This window comes from Neolamprologus multifasciatus, chromosome 20, assembly GCF_963576455.1.
Source record: "Neolamprologus multifasciatus chromosome 20, fNeoMul1.2, whole genome shotgun sequence".
Classification (NCBI taxonomy): domain Eukaryota; kingdom Metazoa; phylum Chordata; class Actinopteri; order Cichliformes; family Cichlidae; genus Neolamprologus; species Neolamprologus multifasciatus.
In genome coordinates this window covers 907,501-927,674 of record NC_140458.1, presented here as the reverse complement: position 1 = coordinate 927,674, position 20,174 = coordinate 907,501, and the positions used below count along the sequence as shown (strand labels likewise).

Here is a 20,174-nt window from a genome sequence, read left to right as displayed (position 1 = left end):
AGTGAGAAAGAAGAGCGAATGCCGGTGTCGTCAGCACGTTAGCTGGGACGCTTCGCATCACAGCGTATCTGCCAAAAGCAGCAGCGCGAGTGTTTCCGCTCACCTCTCCAGCTCGGTGCACCACAGGATGTCCTCCTTCCCGTTCATCAGCACGGGGAAGTGCTGGTCTTTCCCCTGTTTGATGGAGTTGGAGCGAGTAGTGATGGTGCGCACCTTTCCAAACTACGAGACAACAGACGCGTCGTCAGTCTAGCACAAAATACCTGCACGTGAAGATGTTTCTTTTCACGTGTACGTGACCGACCTTTGCCACTCGGCCGTGATCCAGGCAGTCCTGCAGCTGTAGCTTGTCCATCCCTGAGGCGCACAGAGGCCTGAAGCACAGGAGAGATCACACTGTTCACTGCGTCTGCCTCACAATGCCGGGCGAGTTTGTGATGAAGAGCATCTGCTCACCTGTTCATCCCCGGCAGGTTTCCCCAGAAGTATCGAGCGCGGTGAGCAGCAGAGACCTCGATGGCATCGATCATCACAGGGTTACACTGCAAAGCAAGGTTGATAAATAACTGAATACATCCCATAATTACTCATGAACACACAGACGGGTTTTTACACCACGTGAAAAATGATCCAGATCATCAGACATTTATTTAAAATCTCAAAACATTTTTAAATATGTCGAGTAAATGATGTGAAGCTCGTCACAGGACAGAGGCGTCGTCTTCTTTTCATCTTTAACTGAATCTTAATGTTGTTTCGACGTCCTGCAGATTCAGCTTTCAGACTTGTGCAGGGAGCAAAGATGTTTCTTCCCGACGCTGCTATCATCTGCATATTCAAGTTATTTGTTTTCTTATGAATTCGAGCTCTCAAACTGTCCTGAATTTACACCCAAAACATTTCCACCCTCCTCCTCCTCCTCGCGATCGTGGCTCAAGAGCTGGCAGTTCGTTTTGTAATCAGAAGGTTGCCGGTTTGAGCCCCGGCTTGGACAGTCTCGGTCGTTGTGTCCTTGGGCAAGACACTTCACCCGTTGCCTACTGGTGGTGGTCAGAGGGCCCGGTGGCGCCAGTGTCCGGCAGCCTCGCCTCTGTCAGTGCGCCCCAGGGTGGCTGTGGCTACAACGTAGCTGCCATCACCAGTGTGTGGATGTGTGGATGACTGATTGTAGAGTAAAGCGCTACACAAATCCAGGCCATTTACCATTTAACTGCCAGCTGAGTCTCAGGTCAGCAGCACCAATGTTACGTCTGTAACACCACAGACCAGGCATGTAAATCCACTTTTAATATCTACGGTCATAAATTAAAAGAATTCAGCTCAGTTCCAGTTTCTGAGGATTTTTATTCATATAATTTCACGATTTTGTGGCTCCCGGGTCACTCGGAGTACGTCACCGTGGCCTCGGAAACAAGGACGCCATATGGACCAAATACACTACAACAGATTTCAGGGCAGTGGCTGTTTGACCATCTGAGACATGTTGAATCTACGTGGTACAAACGTCCACCTGAACAGATGTGTGACTAACAAACAGACAAAATGAACCAATGAGATTACCCCGCCGATGGATGGAGAAACCGCCAACAGGCAGGGGGCCTGAGGGTACCTCTGTTACAGCTAACAATGCTGTGAATGCAGCCATTCCCCAACTCTCTGTCAGTGGGCTTTGATCAATGATCATGAGAATTAATGATCATGTAAATGACCTCCCAGCCCATTGTTCCTTCAGTGGGCTGGTTTCAGTCATTATGCAAATGTACTGTTTACAACAGTGGTCCCCAACCCCCGGGCCTCGGGCCGGTCCGTGAGTCGTTTGGTACCGGGCCGCGAGAGTTGAGGCTCAGGTGTGAAATGTATAGTTTTCAGGGTTTTTATTGGTTTTCAGTGTTATTTTGTTATCGTTTTTATCGTTAACTCAGTTTTCCTGGGTCTTTTCACGTGTGTTATGAATAAATCTAGTTTTATTTTGTTGTATTTATCCGCGACACCTTAAAGGCCGGTCCGTGAAAATATTGTCGGGCATAAACCGGTCCGTGGCGCAAAAAAGGTTGGAGACCGCTGGTTTATAAGATTGGGGAAACCTGCAGTCAGCTGAGACTGTCACCTGATGATGATGAAACGTTTCTCCCACTGCTATTTTTTTTCAGCAAAAACCTATTTACTGCTTAAATAGGTGATAATCAGAATACAGTTACTTTGTTGAAATAAATGGATTACTTGGCGATTCTTCTTCTGGAAATTCTTCTTCACATTTAAAGAAGAAAGGGAGGAAATCTGAGCGTGCAATGCAAACTGTGTTTGTCAGCAACCAAGCTGCTCTGAGCGTCAAAAGAAGAAGCGTCAACCTGAGAAACATCTGGAAGTAAGTTCTTTATAAAAGCTAACGTTAGCCTCCTGCAGCTAGCTTGTTGTGGTAGCTACCTGGGTTATGAGCCACTTCAGTATCTTTGATGCACTATTGCTGTGTGATTATTACTATTACTGACGGCTACTCACTACCAAGCTAACACTGTTAGCAGGCGTTAGCTGAGGCTGGTTCATAGACTGTTAGATTTGATAGTTAGCATTGAGAACCTGCTAGCTGCAAATAATCATGTGCAGTTCTAAAAGCAATACCAACTAGATTTTTAAATCTTAATATGTTAAGTAATCCAAAGTATTCAGAATACTTTACTCACAGTGGGTAACTTAACAGAATATGACCAAACTACATGTTGGAGTAATCTGTAATCTGTAATCTGTAATCCGTAGTGGAATACATTTTATCAACACTGCCTCCAGAAACCTGCAGCAATCACACACGTTTGAACACACTTGTTGGAAATGTTGAGGAAGCAACTTTAACTCCATCTACTGCACAGGCCTGCTCTCCACCCATGTGACTGACCTCCAGGAACCGCGAGATGTCCCTCTTGTCATTAACGGCCATGGCGACCACGTTCTCAAACATCCAGAAAAATGGGCGGTTCTCGCCGTCCTTGGGCTTGGCTTCGCTCAGAAGTCGATAAAACTCGAAGAACAACCTGCCCGTGCCTTCTGGAGAGACAAAAACCATCAACAGTCAAGAACGCTAAAATCTAACTAGGAATACACAGGCAGATTATCGCTGCATCAGAAACAACCTTTAAAGAGTTAAACTATCACGCTGTGTGGCTTTAGTGCCTTTAAAAGAGAAGAAAATCACCAAAACACACGTTAAATATACCCAGGATGCACTCAGGGACTCACCGTACAGGCCCTTCCTGGCAGGATTGACGATGGAGAGGTCGTTGCAGGGACTTCCTCCAATCACCAGGTCAAACGGACCCCACTCCTGAATCTGAGCGAGATGACAAAATCAGACAGAACACGGTTCCCGTTTTCAATATGACAGGATGAGTCTAATGTTTCGGCCAATAAAAGAGTTGAAGTTTAAAACTAATCTGAATAAAAAGAGTAAAACAGCTGATTAGGTAAACGTGAAGCAGCAGAGTGTACGTTTGTCTGATTCGAAGGGTTGTGTCTCCCTGTGTTCATATTAGAGATGGCACGATACCACTTTTTTATGTCAGATACCGATATCATAAATTTGGATATCTGCTGATACCGATATGAATCCGATATAGTGTGTTTTAATCAATAAAACTGTTTTTTTAATATCTTGCTGCATTTTTCAAGTTTAAATAAACAACAACACTAAAGCTATTCTGTTATACCTGTATGTAAAAAATACACTGCACCCAAAATATTTCATAGTTCAGCAAAACTGATCAATCTAATAAACTTAAACCTGCTCCATCCTCCCTATTCTGGTGTTTTAAAGAGTACTTAGCAGAAATATTAAACAACCTAACTAATAGGGTTGCAAACTCCCAGCAAAAAAAGAAAAAATAGGGAACCACCCTCCACCTCATGATGTTTAATCGACATAATCAACTTTAATTTGATGCAGTGTGAAAAAAATGCACAGAAATAAATTATTTTTCAAGAATAATTAAATAGATTCAACATCTTTCTTCAACAGAATTACAGACTGCACAGATGGTATCTGTGTACTATAGCTTACTAGGGTATATTAGACTTAACAGTTACTATATACAGTAATGGACTTCTATATATTTTACATCAGATTAAAACTTTGGGTGTAAGATTCAGATAATTATTTATTAAAAGCTCAACATTTTAAATGAGAATAAGAAAGAAAAGTATGTCTTTGTGCCCCCTTTTCCCTGTTCATGCCCTATTGGCCCCCCTGGCTACACTTTGCTAGCTCCGCCCCTGCACAGTTACGTCAGCTGTAGAAAAAGATCCTGGTGTAGAAATAATATTAAATAAATTCTAACAACAGCTGATCAAGCTTAAACGTGCTGCTGTTGTTCAGCCGCTGGTTTCCTCTTTCTGGTGCAAAGTGGACCAAAAACAAAGAAGAGAGACGGACTCGCGACAGAAAAGCCGATACTCAACTAATCAAAGTGATGTCATGAAAAAAAATGAATGACCAACAAAACATTTTTTCTCATTTCTGTCACACAAAGCTGTATGAAACGTTTCTCGCAGTTAGATCCATGGTTGCTAGGCAACAACAGCACGACAAAGGCTAGACCGTCCCATTTCACAAGCCTCTCACTTCCAACCTTCTCGGTCTTCGGAGGACGCAAAGGCTGCGTCCTCCATGGCTGCAGACCCTGAACTGGGACACAGCCAGAGTGTCCGTATGAGCAGTGAGCTTCCTGTTTGGACTCTTTGTTTGTGATAAAGATATTACATTAAACTCTGGGTTACTTAGTGAAAGTTTCCTGAGTGGGAACTTCAGCCATATTTGACTATAATTGTTGGATTTTTTCAAATACTTGATGTAAACTGATGAAAATAAAGTTTTTATTTCTTTGTGTAAATAACCTCTTGTAGCTGTCGCACCACCTTCACAGCCCAGCAGGGGGCAGCAGACGGATTCTGTTTCACTGGTTTTATTTCAGTAAATTTGAAACAGACTGAAAATACAACAAAGCAGAAGTTCACACGGACGTTGTCCTGCTTACATTCTTCTTGGTGATGTTCCTCACATCGTGGACGTACTTGATCTTTCCTTCATGCCTGACGACGCCCACTGAGATGGAGTCCTCGCACACCTCCGACGCCACATACTGACCCACCTTAAAACCCAGATCTCTCAGGACCAGGTAGCCTGGAAACAAACACGCTCATCTTTACATAGGAACACACACACACACACACACACACACACAGTAGCAGCTCTGAGCTCCTCGCCCGTCTCTCCTCGCCCGGCCATCCTTCAGAGGAAACACACAACTTCACCTGTGACCACACCTGACCACAGGTCCACTACACTGACTGCCTTCAGCAGTCGGCGTCCGTTAGGATCTGTTGCCGGTGTGTCGACACCGCTCTTCTCCACCTCCACGTGTGACTGCAGCTGGTGACGGCGGTCCTGGTTCTGTTGTGTACAGTCGCTCGAACCAGAACATGCAGCAGGTGGAGAATCTGTCCGTGAGCCGGTACGTGAGTGCTGAGTGGTACCAGCTGCAGAACAACTTGGATGATTTGGAGTCAGTGTGCAGGGAGACTCTCTGCAGAGGCGGCTGATTATTTACTCCAACAAAACACACCCTAAATATCTGCAGAGGGGAAAACGAAGCCCGAGCTCGCCTTCATCCTCACCTGTGGCAATGCCGTCGAACAGGGACAGCACTCTGATTGGTCGTCTCTGCTCTGCAGGGACTGCTGGGTAAATCTTTGGTTTCTCCTGAAAGGCAAACAGAAAACAACAGAAATGAGACCTGATGCTCAGAAACCAAACGCAGCGTTCATCCTGCTGCGCCGCCCGTCCACGCGAGCGGCGCAGAGCTACCCGTGTGATTTCATCAGGCGTGCTGATAAGATCAGATAAAGATACGAAGGAGAAACTCACAAACTCCTGTCCGTTATCGTTGGCGAAGAACTCCTGCAGCTTGAGGCTCCAGTCGTGGCGTCGTTTGAGGACGCCGTACCGCAGCAGCGGCTGGCACATGTAGCATCGCCACGGGTCTAGATAGCGCGCCTGGTCGGACGCACCCGGGTCCACCAGGATGTCCAGACAGTCCACGCAGAAACACCTGGAGGGAGCAGGCGGAGAGGAGGTGAGCCGAGGGAGGGGCAAAGAGCGGAGATGGTGCTTCCTGTTCCTGTCCGTCGGACCTGCAGCAGTTCACGTTGCCGCAGAGCAGAACCTCTCGACCGCCGCAGCAGACGGTGCAGTAAGACTGGTAGCCGTCGTCGTCGTACATGTAGGACATCTCCAGGTACACGTCCTGAACAGGAAACGATTCATGATTTATTCAACCAGGAAGCCCCTTCAGATTAAAAGCTCGCTCGTGGCAGACCTGAGCAAACAGCACACTGTTAGGTAATGAAAGAGCAAGCTCTCTGACCTTTAACCTCTCCTGGGGGGGACAAAAAGCTCTTTCTTCTTTTTAAATACTGAAATCAAAGCGTTGTGCTGCGTTGCCCTGAGGGCGTCGGCCGTGATTAATAAACGATACGTGGAGTGATGACAGAGCAGGAGGAAGTCTCTGCACGCTCTGTGGTCAAAGCCCTGACAGCTGCAGCTGAGTGTCGTGCTGGCGTTTTCAGGGTAACCATTTACTCGACTGCGCGGCGCCACGTTGTTTTTTTCTCCTGGGAAAATCCCACGCTGCCCACGCAGGAAGTAAAAATCATTTTGGCTCCCAGACGGTTTAATGGCAGTTACCCGTTTGCATGTTTGTGAGAATCAGATAATAAACACGGTGTAAATATTAGCAGCGTGCAAACACGCGCTCGCTCTGTCATCATTATCACTATCAGCTGTTTCTAATCAGAAGGTTGTTGGTTCAATTCCCCGTCTGCTCCAGTCTGCACGCCAAATATCCTCGGGCAAGGCACTCGCCTGTGAACGTTAGCTGGAAGCCATGGATGAGTGTGTGTGTGTGTGTGTGTGTGTGTGCGTGTGTGTGCATGTGAGTGTGTGTGTGTGTGTGTGAGCGGCGTGTGTGTGTGTGTGTGTGTGTGTGTGCGTGTGTGTGCATGTGAGTGTGTGTGTCTGCAGGTTTTCATTAGTCTGGGTCAAACAGATAATAACATGAAGACACGTCCTCGCACGCCGTAGCCGCCGGATCATGTGACGTGTCTGCCGCTCTACCTTGCATGTTGGGCACAAGCCTCCTTCAAACAGCGGGTGGAAGGTCGCGCTCGTCTTCCCACAAGAGAGACAAAACTCTGCCACACAGAGAAACACAAAGATCAAAGTGGGATTTACCAGGACAACGAGTCACAGACAGGTGGGATGTTTACCTTCAACACTTCTTTTATTCTTCAGGACTTCATTCACCATTTGTTCTGGCAGGAAAACACAGCAGATGTGAAAAATTTCCCACGAGACATAAACTGCAAACTTTATACGACTCAACATAAAGAATAAAATAATTCAGCTGAAAGCTCAAACAGTGACAGACATGAGGTTTGTATTTACGTGTGTTAGAGAGAAAAGCTGAGAATATCATTTCTAATAAATTGTTTCATTCTCAAAAACACAAAAGCTTTATTTTTCCAACATTAAACTGTAAGTGTAGTTTAATCACACACTTTATTCTTTTGTTTTCATTACAAATTTACACATAATTGAGCCGAGATGTTGGGACAGCTGCTCATTTCCAGCTCTTCATGTTTAACCTTGAACTCTACCAGAGTAGCTTTGCATGATTCAGATCATAATAATCCTTCTTTGTTTAATACTGGGCCTCAGCCCCTCACTTCAGCCCCGAGTTGTTTTAGCTCCTCCTGCTTTTGAAAGGCTGCAGTTTTGAGGAACGGGTGGGCGGGGCTTCCCTCTCTGTGACATCATAAGGATGCTGTGGTATAAAAACTGTGATAAAACGGGTTCAGTGTGTCTCTGAGCACATCCTTGCTGACATACATTTCTAAATAATATCCTCCACTTTGTGAGGGTTCACTGAGTTTAACCTTTGACCTTTTACCTCTGTTGCACAGCTCCTCGGGGGCGGCCTTGCTCTTACACAGGCTGAGTTTGGGCCGCTTTGCGCTGGGGAAGTACTCGGACAGGGACGCGTCGAGGACGTGGTGCTCCAGAGGGTTACTGTCTGCGGACACATACAAACACACTCACATCCTGTTTGGATCAACACTGAATGACACTGTGGCTCTGCTGCCTTGCTCACTGGCGCTGTGCGTGGGTTTCAGTCCCTCCTCTCCTTTGGGCAGGAAGCCCCCATTGGCCCAGTCCAGCATGGGCTTGACCTGGTCCTCTGGGCTGTTCGACTTGCAGGGAGGAAACGTTTTCTCTGCTCGGATGCTCGCCATCTGAGGGGGAGACAGACGTTATCCTACCTGGGACGGACTGAGCATGTGCAGATTCAGGTGAAACCACGGCGACAGAAGGATTCAGATGCTCCCCACTAAAGGCACGACAAGCCAGGCAGGCGAAGCTTGACCAGTAAACTCTGAAACAGACTTTGGTTTCCTGTAAGTTACTGTGCCTGCGCCTGCAGGAGGAGCTCAGTTTGGCCGCAGCACGTCTGTCGGGACGCGTCAACAAAACGCTGAAAACCGAGAAGAGAAACAGCTGGAGGAAGATTTATCAGCTGATCAGGTGACCTGTCAGCGCTGGGTCACATGATCGGGCAGAGCTTCACCAAGCTGCAGAAACTGAATCCTCACTGCGAACATGACGTCATCTACACACGTGACATCATCAGCGCGGGGACGAGGACGCCGCTCTGTGAGAAATCAGTGCACGGGCTCAGGAACGCTTCCAGAAACACCGTCTGCGAGCGACTGGGCGTGACGTCCACCCGCGTAGGCTCCATCACGTGGAGAAGCCACGTGTGACCACAATGGAGAAACGCCCCGTCTCCTTTAAGACTGATCTGAGGTCAGACCCATCCAAACATGGACGCCGTGTCCAGACGTTTGAGAACATCTGGAGCATCGTGAAACCTCCATCAGAGCGTGACGACGTTCCTCAGCTCACAGACGTTACAGACTGACGTTCACTCTGATTACACACCTGAGCTCCGTGTCGTTGTGAATCAAACACAGCTCGCTCATGTGTGTGACAGCGGGTCTCTGTGACGTCCATGTTCAACACGAACACGCACCAAAGACTGGACAGGAGATAAGACGCAGACGGATAAGTGCAGGATGTCAACAGCAGGCGGTGTTTCTGCCTGAACAGTTCGAGCTGCAATTATAAAACTCGTTTGTAAAATAACCGTGTGAAGACTCTGCTGAGAAAGCCCCGAACGCTTTTAGCAGGAAGACGAGAGGCGAGCAGCGAAGGGGCGGACGGAGACGGCGAGGGAGACGAAAGACGCCCGGAGGCCGTCTCTCTCTCACACGCTGCGTTACACAAACACAGGTGATTGTGAAAGATGTCGAGTTAAAGGAAACTGAAGCTCTGTTTCTTCTGCTGACTGTGTTCGATGTTTGTGATGAAGTCGTGGCTGCAGACTCACATTTACTCATAAAATACATTTCTGTTCCTCTCACACACTGAAATCTCTCATATTGACACGTTTATATATGCAGCCCTGATGCAGTTATTATCTGTGCTGAAATCAAATCCTCTGTGCTGAGCGTCCGTCTGTGCCTTCCTGCCTCCATGTTTCTGGTTTCTGCAGGAAAGGAAACGTCTCCCGTTTACTCCATGAGAACGCCGGGATAAGCTTTATTCCCAGAGGTCATGAGAGACAGGTGATAGCACAGACACACACACACACACACACACACACAGACACACTCACACACTCACACAGACACACAGAGACACACACACACAGACAGGTGTAAACATGCATAAATACACTTCCAGTGAACCAGTTTGTTCTTGGCACGCTACATGTTTTTACAGCAGACTTTAGACCTGAAACATGGCACACACACACTCAGACACACACAGACACACACTGGTATCTTAGTGAGGATATCTCACTGACATAATACTTTCCCTAGCTGCTTACGCTAACCATCATGAATGAAAGCCTAACCCTGACCTAACTGTAGCCCTGACACTGAAACCACATCATGAGTCTGAGTCTTCAAACTGGTGTCTTTAGGTTAGGACGGGCTGTTGGTCCCCACAAAGATATGTAAACACTATATATATATATATATATATATATATATATTAATTAGAGGTGCAATGATCTCGGCAAGTTCACGGTTCGATACTTTGGTGTCACGGTTTGATATTTTTTTTGATACAAAAAAAAATGTTCATGCCTTTTTAATTTGTCATTTATTAAAATTATAAATATATATTTTAACTCAAAAGTACAGTTTTTAAATTTAATGTTGCTGAAACAACAAAGTAAAAAAATAAATCTATCTGATGGAGAAATCCCTCATCTTTGGAAAAGAGAGTTTATTACAGAGAAATGTCTCTTTCCAAAATAAAAGCTATACTATACGCTTCTTCTGGGCTATATTCTCAGCAGCATATTAAACATATCAGGTCCCCATAAGGAGAATCATGTGCTAACGGCTGTCTGAATGACTCGGCTAAAGTTTGTAGCATGCGTGCTTGTTGTTTTTGTCTGCTTCCACTTGTCTTTGCACGAGGATGATGTCGGAGTAAATGTGCAGTCATATTCGTTGTGTTCCCACTAGTGCTGTCAGCGTTAATCTGAAATGACGTTAACGCCACAACACGGCGAATCTCCGTTAACGAGCTACCGCGGATCGCCCCGTGTGTGGGGCTGGACGGCCAACACGTTAACGAGCTAACTGCGCTAACGAGCTAACTGCGCTAACGCACTAGTTCCCACCCATGTAATTGAGCATTGCTGGCACATCCAACATACTGTTTTACTTTAGTCCATGACGCGCTTACCTTCAGGGTCATACGTCACATGAAAACCAAAATAGTTCCAAACGCCAGATCTGAATGAGGGTGGGGGAGGTTCAGTTTGCCATGTTGCAACGAGCTTAGCTTCTGTCTGCTAGCTTGCGCTGCGCTCAGTAGATCTGCGCTCGACAGTGCAGCCTAGGCGGAGTAGTCGAACGCAGATCCACTGAGCTCTCAACACAGACAGCATCGTCAGAAGGAAAGTTGATAAAATAAACTAAAAATTTTGTATTGTTCGATACATATGCGTACCGAACCGAAGCGCATTTAAAGGTTGACCACATGGTTACACACCTGCAGGCTACATTTATTTAAGATGAGTCAAAAACTTTGTTTTGCTTGTTTGATGACAGCAATGTCATTTAAAACTAGATGAGACGTCAATAAAGCCGCACACCAAAACAAAGAACCAATCAGAATCGACTAGCTTTGGATAACCGCTGTAAGAACGAGGAAACGTCTCAGAGGTCTGCTGTCACACGAGGCTATGACGCAGAGAACCGCAGGTAACAGGTGCATCATGTGACAGGGAGCGGTTGCAGACAGCCAACCCTGACACTGACCTCCAGCGCCTGGAACACCGCCCTGCGGTACGACGCCAGCTTGGTGTAGGACGCCTGGCTGAAGAACTTGGGGAAGGCGGTGAGCGAGTCCAGCTTGTCTGCAGAAACCTGGAGCAGAGAACACGGCATCAAACACACGCGTCCCACCATCCCGACGCCGCAGCGTTTCTGCGCCTCCTCACCTCAGAGAACTTCCCGTCCCCAAACCACTGCAGCCACCTCATGCCGTGGCTGGCCTGCCGCTTGCCGGTGGCTCGCCACGTCACCACGATCCCCGGCCACCACGAGAAGCCTTTGATCTTCCCCCAGACCAGCTCGCCAATCCCGAAGCCCTTGTTGTCCTAAACAGAGACACGGGAGGAAGTGCAGAGTTCATTCACGAGCATCGTCACTTCCTGTTAATTAAAGACGAATCAAAGATTAAAGTCGGGTGAAACAGTGCGAGACGTTTCGTACAGCAAAGTCTCCTCATCGTGGACGTGAACGCCAAAGCGTTATCAGACGGCGCTCACGTCTGCGAGCATCCCTTAAACCTGCGACCCTCCCACTCAGTTTGACTGTGTGCTGTTGTGGTGCAAATACAATAAAAAAGACTAAAACAAAATGTGTGTTCGTCCACGTCAGCTGAAGACACGCTGCTTCCTCTGCAGAGACTCCATCACTGATGACATCACAGCCGTTTCCCGGCTCTTTAACGAGCAGCTGGTGGAGCCCGGGCCATGTGACCCTTCAGTGGGCTGCGTGGATGCTACGCCTGACGGAGCAGCTGAGCTCAGAGCTTCCACGTGGACTCCTCGGCTCATTTCCAGCTTCGTTTATTATTCCTGGACTCCACCGGTTCGCTTTCTCCTGATTGGCCGCCCTTCTGTAAAAGTCTGTGACATCACACAGTACCAACAGCAGAAAAAAACTCTGTGAAACGGAACATTATGAGCCGTCTGAAGTCCCGCCCACCTCCTGTTCAACCTGTCTGTCTACGAGGTGTGGCCAATCAGAAGAGATGCAGCAGTTCACAGCTGTTGCATTAATTATCAATGAGAAAATATCCAAGAGGAGGCCAGCACAGGGCGCCCTGTGTTTGAAAGTGGCCTTAAAAGGGGAGGAGCTAAATCTTGTTGAAGACAGAGGATGAGATCACGTCATCATATCGACTTACGCTGTACTCCTGCTTGGCTTCGGAGCTGGACGAGGTGCTGGTGCTCTGGGCCGAGTCTTTGGAGTCTTGTTCCATGAGCTCCAGTCGAGGGGTCTCCGGGACCCCGCCGGACCCGACCGCAGCTGCCCGAGGATTCCCGGGACACTGAGGACAGGGAGAGGGAAGGTTGACAGAGGAAGAAGCGGGAGGAAGACCTCGACAGCAACGATCATCCTGGAGCTGTGAGTGAGTCGGCAGCTTTGACCACATATTCAAACACAAAGTAAAACGAGTAAAAAGCCTCTTTGTTAAACTCTTTTATGAATTCTGCAGGCTGACAGCTCCACCTCTACCCCACCCGAGGTGGATGGATGTGTGTCTGTGCAGCTTGTTACATTGTCCCCTCCCTGCTGCCCCCTGCTGGTCGCTGAGTCAGCTGCATCTACGCTCGCCGCCTGGACAATATGTTTTACGTTTTTAATGGCTGCACATTCCCGAGAGTTTACCGGAGACGTGCTGTGCTCCTGTTTGCGGCTCTGTCTGCGAGGCTTGCCGTGCGCGTGCGGCGTCAGGCCGGCCTGGAAGATGGTTCTGGGTCGAGGCGTCTGTCTCAAGCCCAGCTGAGGCGCTCCTGAAGACTTGTCCTGCAAAGAGACAAACACCAGACCAGTGTCCCCTCTGCTCTCGCCTAAATCACAGGGCGGTGAAAAGCTCCTACGCGAGAGTCGTACCGAGTCCCAGGTGCGTTCCTCGTCCTCGCGGCCCTTCCTGCTCCTCTTCCTGCTTCCCCTCGAGCACTGGTTTCCATCTGTGGCGGGAGAGGAAGACAACAGATGGACAGAAGGTCAGACAGATGGTCCAAGAGACACTGAATATGTTCGCGGGACGGCGTCGCCGGGCAGACGGCTGCCAGAGTCAAAGAGCTTAAACGTGACGATTTTGGCAGTTCAACAGATTTAAGAGCAGGAACACCTCCCACAGTCACAGAAAACATAAACGTCTTGGTTACGTGATTAAAAATGCACGAAATGTTTAACCCTTTAAGACCTACCATAGAACCAAGTCCGCCAGAGCTTATATTATATGTTTACATGCTGTGGAGCCATTTTTGGGAGCATTTCAAGTTGCTATACATCAATACAACCATTACAGCCTAGATTTTAATAATATGTCTGCATTAAGTGCATAGTAATTACATGAATTGCAAGAAAGTGCAATAAACTACAAAAAAATGTAAAATCGTTTTTGTTTTTTTAACATATATTTCTAGTTAGAGAAATTTAAGAGGCTTATCCCTCAAAACTGTAAATACAAAAAAGTTGCACAAAATAGTTTCCCACCACAGGAAATTTATTTTGAGTGTCTTCATAGTTTTATTTTTGAAATACACCAATTTTTATACACTGCAGGAAAAACGAAAATAAATATTATAGTGCAAATTTGCAAAAAAGCAGCATATGCATCAAAATAAACTATTTCCAGCAGTGCAATATGAGTCCTAAGCATCCCAGAAACCACACAGAAAGTCATAAAGTCAAACATAACTTTAAAAACACCAGTATAGGCTCATGAGGCCCTGATGGTAAAAAACTACATTTCCGCAAAATGACATCACTTCCAGTTTCGGGCAGGTCATGGCGGACATACGATAGTTCGCACTGACGTCTATTCCAACGTAGGAAGTGTTATGAACAGCTGATCGGATCAGCAAAGCGTGCTTCTGGAATATTATGTTTTTGTTCCTGCAAGTGCTTTTTATGCAGTTTTTGCAAAGTTATATGTGGAAGGAAACTGTGACCGAGGACAAGCTGATGGCATAAGATGTAAGTACAACTCCTCCGGTTTCATATGCAAAAAACATTATTGTGCTAGCTCACGTGGTTGCAGAGCTACCGGGATTTAAAAATAGTTACACAGAACAGAGCGTGCTGCTCTGACCGGCTTTAAAGGGTTAATAAGTGAAGACGCAGAAACACTGCAGCGCTGCATCAGGCTCCAGGTTCTCGTGACTGTTAAAGAAGCAGAGATGCAGTCAAAGCTCATCATCATCATCATCATCATCATCATCATGCTGACAGCAGAAACATGTCTGAAAGTCTGAGAAATGAAACACGTGACCTCACTGGCAGCTGTAATCATTCACACATTTTCCCTTTTAATGTGAAGTTTCAAACACACAGGAAGCCAGCGGACCTTCAAAATAAAGGTCTGACATGAAATAAGTGACAGTGTAAAGACGAGTGGCGTGAGTTACCCTGAGGCGAGGCAGCGTCTCCGTTCTGTTTGGGGCTGAAGGGTGAAGGCGGCTCGGCCGCGGTCAGGGGGCTGTTCTCATTGGTCAGTTCCACTCCGCTGTCATTCTCGGACAGGCCCTCAGCTGGAGGCGTGTCCCCGTTCACCGCCGCCTGGAGACAGAACAGAATCACAAACGTTGTTATCTGAGATAAAGCTGAGTGAGGCGGGACGCAGGGGAGTGGCAGAGGCGCCCCACGGAGACGCCATCGCTCCATCAGCTCCACGAGGAGAGGAGAGAGAGATGATGGAGCGCCACAGAAAACATTTTATTTTACATTTCACTTCCTTTTACTCAGTTTTCACTGTTTGCTGTGTTATTACCTGAGACTTGAGTTGATGCTTTCAGGAACCGTTGGAATTTTCACGGTAAAAGTTTGGTCTAAACCAGCGCCGGTGACCAGCAGATGATCAGCTGATCATCTGCAGTGTCAGTTCTTAGTTTTTGGCCCTCACACGTCTTCTTCTCACATGTTTTTAAGCACATGCTGCACACAGAGATTCCCGGTTTCCAGGTAGCTGCTCTGTGGGAATCTGTTCGTCTGTTTTTGACAGACTCCACTAACGAAACAGGAACAGACGATGTGTTTAAAATCTTCGCCCGTGTGTCTGTTACGCCTTCATGATTAAATGAAAACAGTCCGGCACAAGGACTGAAACTGAGTGAAAAGCAGCCGGATCAAAGGTTTTGTCAGACCTTCAGAACGTCTGGCTCTTGAAACGAGGGCTCAGGACTTCTGCACAGCTCTGTGCTGCTTTGTTCCAATAAGCAACTTTTCCAACTCCCAGATTTTAAGGTCAGTGACGTTAACGCCTGAAGTTTGTGACGCGAGCGCACGCCACCCTGACCCCGCAGCCCACACAGGGCTCTGCATGACGACGGCGTGCCGACACCAACGCTCCACATTCCCGAAGCCTCAGGTCACACTCAGGCCTCTGGCCTCACCGCTGCGACGGCTGCCATTAAAGCGCCACGTGACAAACGATTAACGCGCCTGAGCTGAGAGCGGCAGCCGACGCGGTGCAGTCAGGACTTGTTCAGGCTTCTAATCTCCTGACTGCCGCAGACGTTTGGTGCTGTTCCAAGTGGGTCATCCGTCATCTCCAGCATGCAATAGCTCACTGTGGTACTGCTCCACCCTGAGTGTGTCAGGCTCTGTGGTCTTTGGGTCTTGCAGGCAGGTCTGCAGCGTTAAACAGAGCCTGGTGCAAACACGCACACGTCAGCACTTTTCTTTGTTGCTTCAAACACGAGGATGTTGTGTAACTACGGGCCAAAGCCTCGCTGCCTTTTACAGTTTTAATCTCTGATCTGCGAGAATCCGCCCGCCGTGTTTAGCTTCAGGCCACAGCTGTGTTTCAGCTACAGCTGTTCACGAGCAACACTCGTACCGCGCGCCTCCACCTGGGGCGGTGAACCACGTCACTGACAGGTGGAGGAGCGCCGCGTTGAACGGCTGCTGTCTCATCACACGTGAAGCGAGCAGCGTTCACACGACCTGTTACTTTAAGTTAGCGTGTCTTAAAGAGACACCACACAACTGCGACTGTTACAGCGGGTGTAGTCATAGCGACGCTGTGCCGTTTGATTGGCTGCTCCGACCCGACTGCGATCTCAGGATCATCGTTTACAGCTGCAGATACATTCATAGACAAACTAAATCCTCCGGTTCTCCTTCTTCCTAACATGTTCTACACATTTGAGATTTTTAGTCCACCAATCAGAAAACCCGAGGTCAAAAGGTCAGACGCCAAGAGTTCCCATTAGTGGGTTTCAAACTGCCCAGGAAGGACAGAGGGCAGGTCACGGCAGGTTTAAAGGCGCTGAGCAGTAGGTCTCCGAAGGTCTTTTCTTCTTCTGTGGTTTTACTCGTTTTCAGGTGTCTAAACAAATCCTGAGGCTGAAGCTCGTCAGAAGGATGTTGTCAATGTTTCAATAAATCACTGCACCGATTTTGAAGCAGATACAAAGCAATGATGGCTCAGAACTGCCGGACAGGACGGCTTATTTCAGGAACTCGTTACTGTAAGTCTGCGTCACCTGGCGTGCCATCGCTTTCTCTTCACACTCGCGACGGCCCATTTACAGCATCTGCGCTTTGCACGACTCCTGTAATTGTTGTAATCGTTATCTCGGACACTTTCACTCAGTTAAGGATCTCGGAGTCTCTGGTGCAGGACCAGCGCTCCTTTGAAGAGCAGATGACTGTATCGTTTTCATTCCAGGCACACCTGGACTTGTCCCGTGCTCTCCTGTCGGCTTCGGCACGGCTGGGAAACCACCGGTTCATGTAACCCAGCGTGGCCTTAGTCATGTATGTTATGAAGGACCAAACAGTTCCCTGATCCCACCGTGAGAGGGTCGAGGCTTCCAGAACGGCACTGATGGCGTTTCATCTTCTCACTTTGTGCCCAGCTTTGGTGACAGACACCATCTGACTGGTCACACATATCCAGCTGCTTCATCCAATCAGCTGCTGAAACTCTGATTCGACAGAGTCTTTGTGTGTTTCCAGCGAGGAGCACATGCTCACAAACATGTTGTGTGTGAGCTTAAGACTAAACTAATGAAGAACTCACGCTGAGCCTGTTCAGCTGCTGCTGAAGTCACATCTGACCATGAAAGAAAAGCAGCGCACGTGACAAATCTGCAGCGCTGGCAGCGAGTCAGGATACAGGAGCGACGAGGACCCGAAGGCGGGCGGGAATGCTTTTGTTGCTCCTTCTCCCGGCATCGCTTCAGAAGAGCCGGACACGTGAGTTTGTGCAGCGCCTGCTCTGCCTGAACATGAACTCCACCTTAACCATTAATCCCACTCTGCCCACGTTACAGCAAGACTGACTGCAGATGATGTTCAGACAATAATGTAACACCTACAGAGATTATGCATGTCAGCGTGTGTGTGTGTGTGTGTGTGTGTGTGTGTGTGTGTGTGTGTGTGTGTGTGTGTGTGTGTGTGTCTATCCCAGGATAGAGCCGCCGCAGCCGTAGCAGCTAGCTGTCTGCGAGGCTTCACCGCAGCAGGTGGAGTCAAATATTTTATAATAAATATTAAATATAATATAATAAATATAATAAATATTTGTAATAAATCAAATATTTTATGTGTGAAGAACTTTGGTTTGTTCTGATAGTGACTCAGTGACGAGCTGCTGCTGTTAGTCTGCATGCAGGCTGAAGCTGCCAGTGTTTACGACCAACATCAGAGTGAAGGAATTATTCCAGACTGACGGAGACGCGGAGCAGCAACAGAAAGATCATCGTGACACTTTAGAGAGTCAGAGGAAGAAAACAAGCAGCGAAGGGGAGGAAGAGGAGGGAAGAGGAGGGAAGAGGAGGGAAGAGGAGGGAAGAGGAGGGAAGAGGAGGGAAGAGGAGGAAGAGGAGGAAGAGGAGGGAAGAGGAGGGAAGAGGAGGGAAGAGGAGGAAGAGGAGGGAAGAGGAGGGAAGAGGAGGGAAGAGGAGGAAGAGGAGGAAGAGGAGGGAAGGAGCAGCTGTGAAACAGATGGAAAATTCAGACTGTGCAGAGTTTTTAAGCCAAACGACCACAATGCACATCTGCATCTGTTTGTGATTGTTGATGCTCGTAAAACAGCGTGTGTGTGTGTGTGTGTGTGTGTGTGTGTGTGTGTGTGTGTGTGTGTGTGTGTGTGTGTGCTGCCCTCAACAGCTACTGGCTGGTACAGCAGCAGAAGTTTCCACTATAACACATGAACTGTGTGAACTTGTGAGAAAGTGTGCGCTCAGTGTGGTTTGGAGCAGAAACTGCTGAGGCGGCTAAACGAGGCAGGAAAAGTCAAACACGCTGAGACGCTCGCCGAGGTCACGGCGGCGCGTCCTCCGTTGGTTTGTGGATCCACATTAAAAATCCCGACACATCCGACCCCACGTCCGGAAATCCATTCATTGTGGCGGGAATGAACTTTGCGGGTCAATCTGCTCCATCGCTGCTGTCTCTGTGGTGCCCTGACTCCACCCACTAAACGCCGCAGTCAGAGCGCCGGGAAGTTTACTGACTGGTTTGATTTATTAAATAATGTTAAACGATCACAGTCGAGTGATTTTTGTATTTTTGTCCAGTTTTTGTAACTAAACTTAAACTCAGCTGAACTGAACCTCGTCTCTTCTGGGACCAGATGATGTTTAGTGTTGTTTATAATAAATATGAACGTCAGTCTGATTATGATCATCCAGCTGCAGTCAGTCCTTTACTGCGTTACAGCAGCTAACAGCAGCAGCACGATCACGTCTACGTGACGCTCCACAGGCGCTCGCTGCAGCGGGCTCGCAGTGACAAGTTCAGCTACTCCGCCCTGAAGTAGGTGGTGTCCAGCACACGCAGGACTGCTGCTGATGGCAGCTGCCACTCGCAGAGGAAGGACTCGGAGCGAGCAGCAGGGCGCTCCTCCCCACAGTCAGCCTGTGCGCTGGCGCCGGACGCGTGGGCAGCATATACGACCCACCCGGCGTCAGGGCGGCGGGCGGGGGGTCGGTCCATGAACAGAAGCTGCACGAGCGATGACGCAGAGACCAGCTGGATTTGATTGAGTCCATCTTTAAACCTTCACCAGCAGATTTGTGGAAGCTGAAGCTTTAATGTTTCTATGATTCAGCATCGTGTGAATATTTCACAGCGTGGAGGTGAACTACGAACACGCTGCTGAGCTGGCGTGGAGTCATCCACCCGAGAGCACAGACGAGGGAGGAGCAGCTGCTTCAGATGTTTCAGCTGCAGGAAGCCTCCACAGGAGCTCTGTGTGTGATAACACGACCGTGGAGTCTCTGCTCCGGCCCACTGTGGACACTGCTCAGTCTAACAGCTGGATGAAACAGCACAGCTGGATGTGACGTGGCCCCGGCTCTCACTGCTCCCCATCGCTGACAAACATGTTAAAACATAAATGACGATGCTGTGGTGTCACAGTGTGACCTCGAGACTCTGTAACAACATCTGGCTGCAGCTCATGTGGTTACACGCTGTGACGCAGCAGCTGGAGAAACGAAGCTTCTGCTGCTGGTGATAAGAAACCTCAGGGAGCCTGAGCATCTGACAAAAGATCAACATCCATCTTCTTCTGCTTATCGGGGTCGCGGGGGCAGCAGCCTCAGCAGAGAGGCCCAGACCTCCCTCTCCCTGCCCCAGCTTGTCCGGGGGAACACCGGACAAGCCGAGAGATGTAATCTCTCCAGCGGGTCCTGGCCTGCCCCGGGGCCGCCTCCCGGTGGGACATGCCTGGCTCTACTCTGAGCCCCCCCTCCACATGAGGCCCAGGTGAAGTCAATCAGTCACCAACAGCATGA

General features: G+C 48.3%; 1 protein-coding gene across 3 annotated transcripts in view; it reads right to left on the bottom strand.

The window, feature by feature from the left end:
• Positions 1-20,174, bottom strand: part of dnmt3bb.1 (DNA (cytosine-5-)-methyltransferase 3 beta, duplicate b.1) — a 36,330-nt gene that overhangs the window by 2,961 nt on the left and 13,195 nt on the right. Inside the window, exons 3-21 of one of the 3 annotated variants that reach the window (XM_085146635.1) lie at positions 14,835-14,985; positions 13,312-13,388; positions 13,087-13,224; positions 12,602-12,745; positions 11,628-11,786; positions 11,446-11,553; positions 8,196-8,337; positions 7,995-8,117; positions 7,312-7,356; positions 7,160-7,236; positions 6,178-6,290; positions 5,912-6,095; positions 5,662-5,746; positions 5,022-5,167; positions 3,232-3,322; positions 2,891-3,039; positions 457-542; positions 305-374; positions 104-222 (exon numbers count right to left, since the gene is read on the bottom strand). In XM_085146635.1, coding sequence (XP_085002761.1) covers positions 104-222; positions 305-374; positions 457-542; positions 2,891-3,039; positions 3,232-3,322; positions 5,022-5,167; positions 5,662-5,746; positions 5,912-6,095; positions 6,178-6,290; positions 7,160-7,236; positions 7,312-7,356; positions 7,995-8,117; positions 8,196-8,337; positions 11,446-11,553; positions 11,628-11,786; positions 12,602-12,745; positions 13,087-13,224; positions 13,312-13,388; positions 14,835-14,985 — 2,207 coding nt within the window. Of the gene's footprint in view, positions 1-103; positions 223-304; positions 375-456; positions 543-2,890; positions 3,040-3,231; positions 3,323-5,021; positions 5,168-5,661; positions 5,747-5,911; positions 6,096-6,177; positions 6,291-7,159; positions 7,237-7,311; positions 7,357-7,994; positions 8,118-8,195; positions 8,338-11,445; positions 11,554-11,627; positions 11,787-12,601; positions 12,746-13,086; positions 13,389-14,834; positions 14,986-20,174 lie in introns of all 3 variants that reach the window. The other 2 variants (XM_085146634.1, XM_085146633.1) reach the window with 2 other exon arrangements.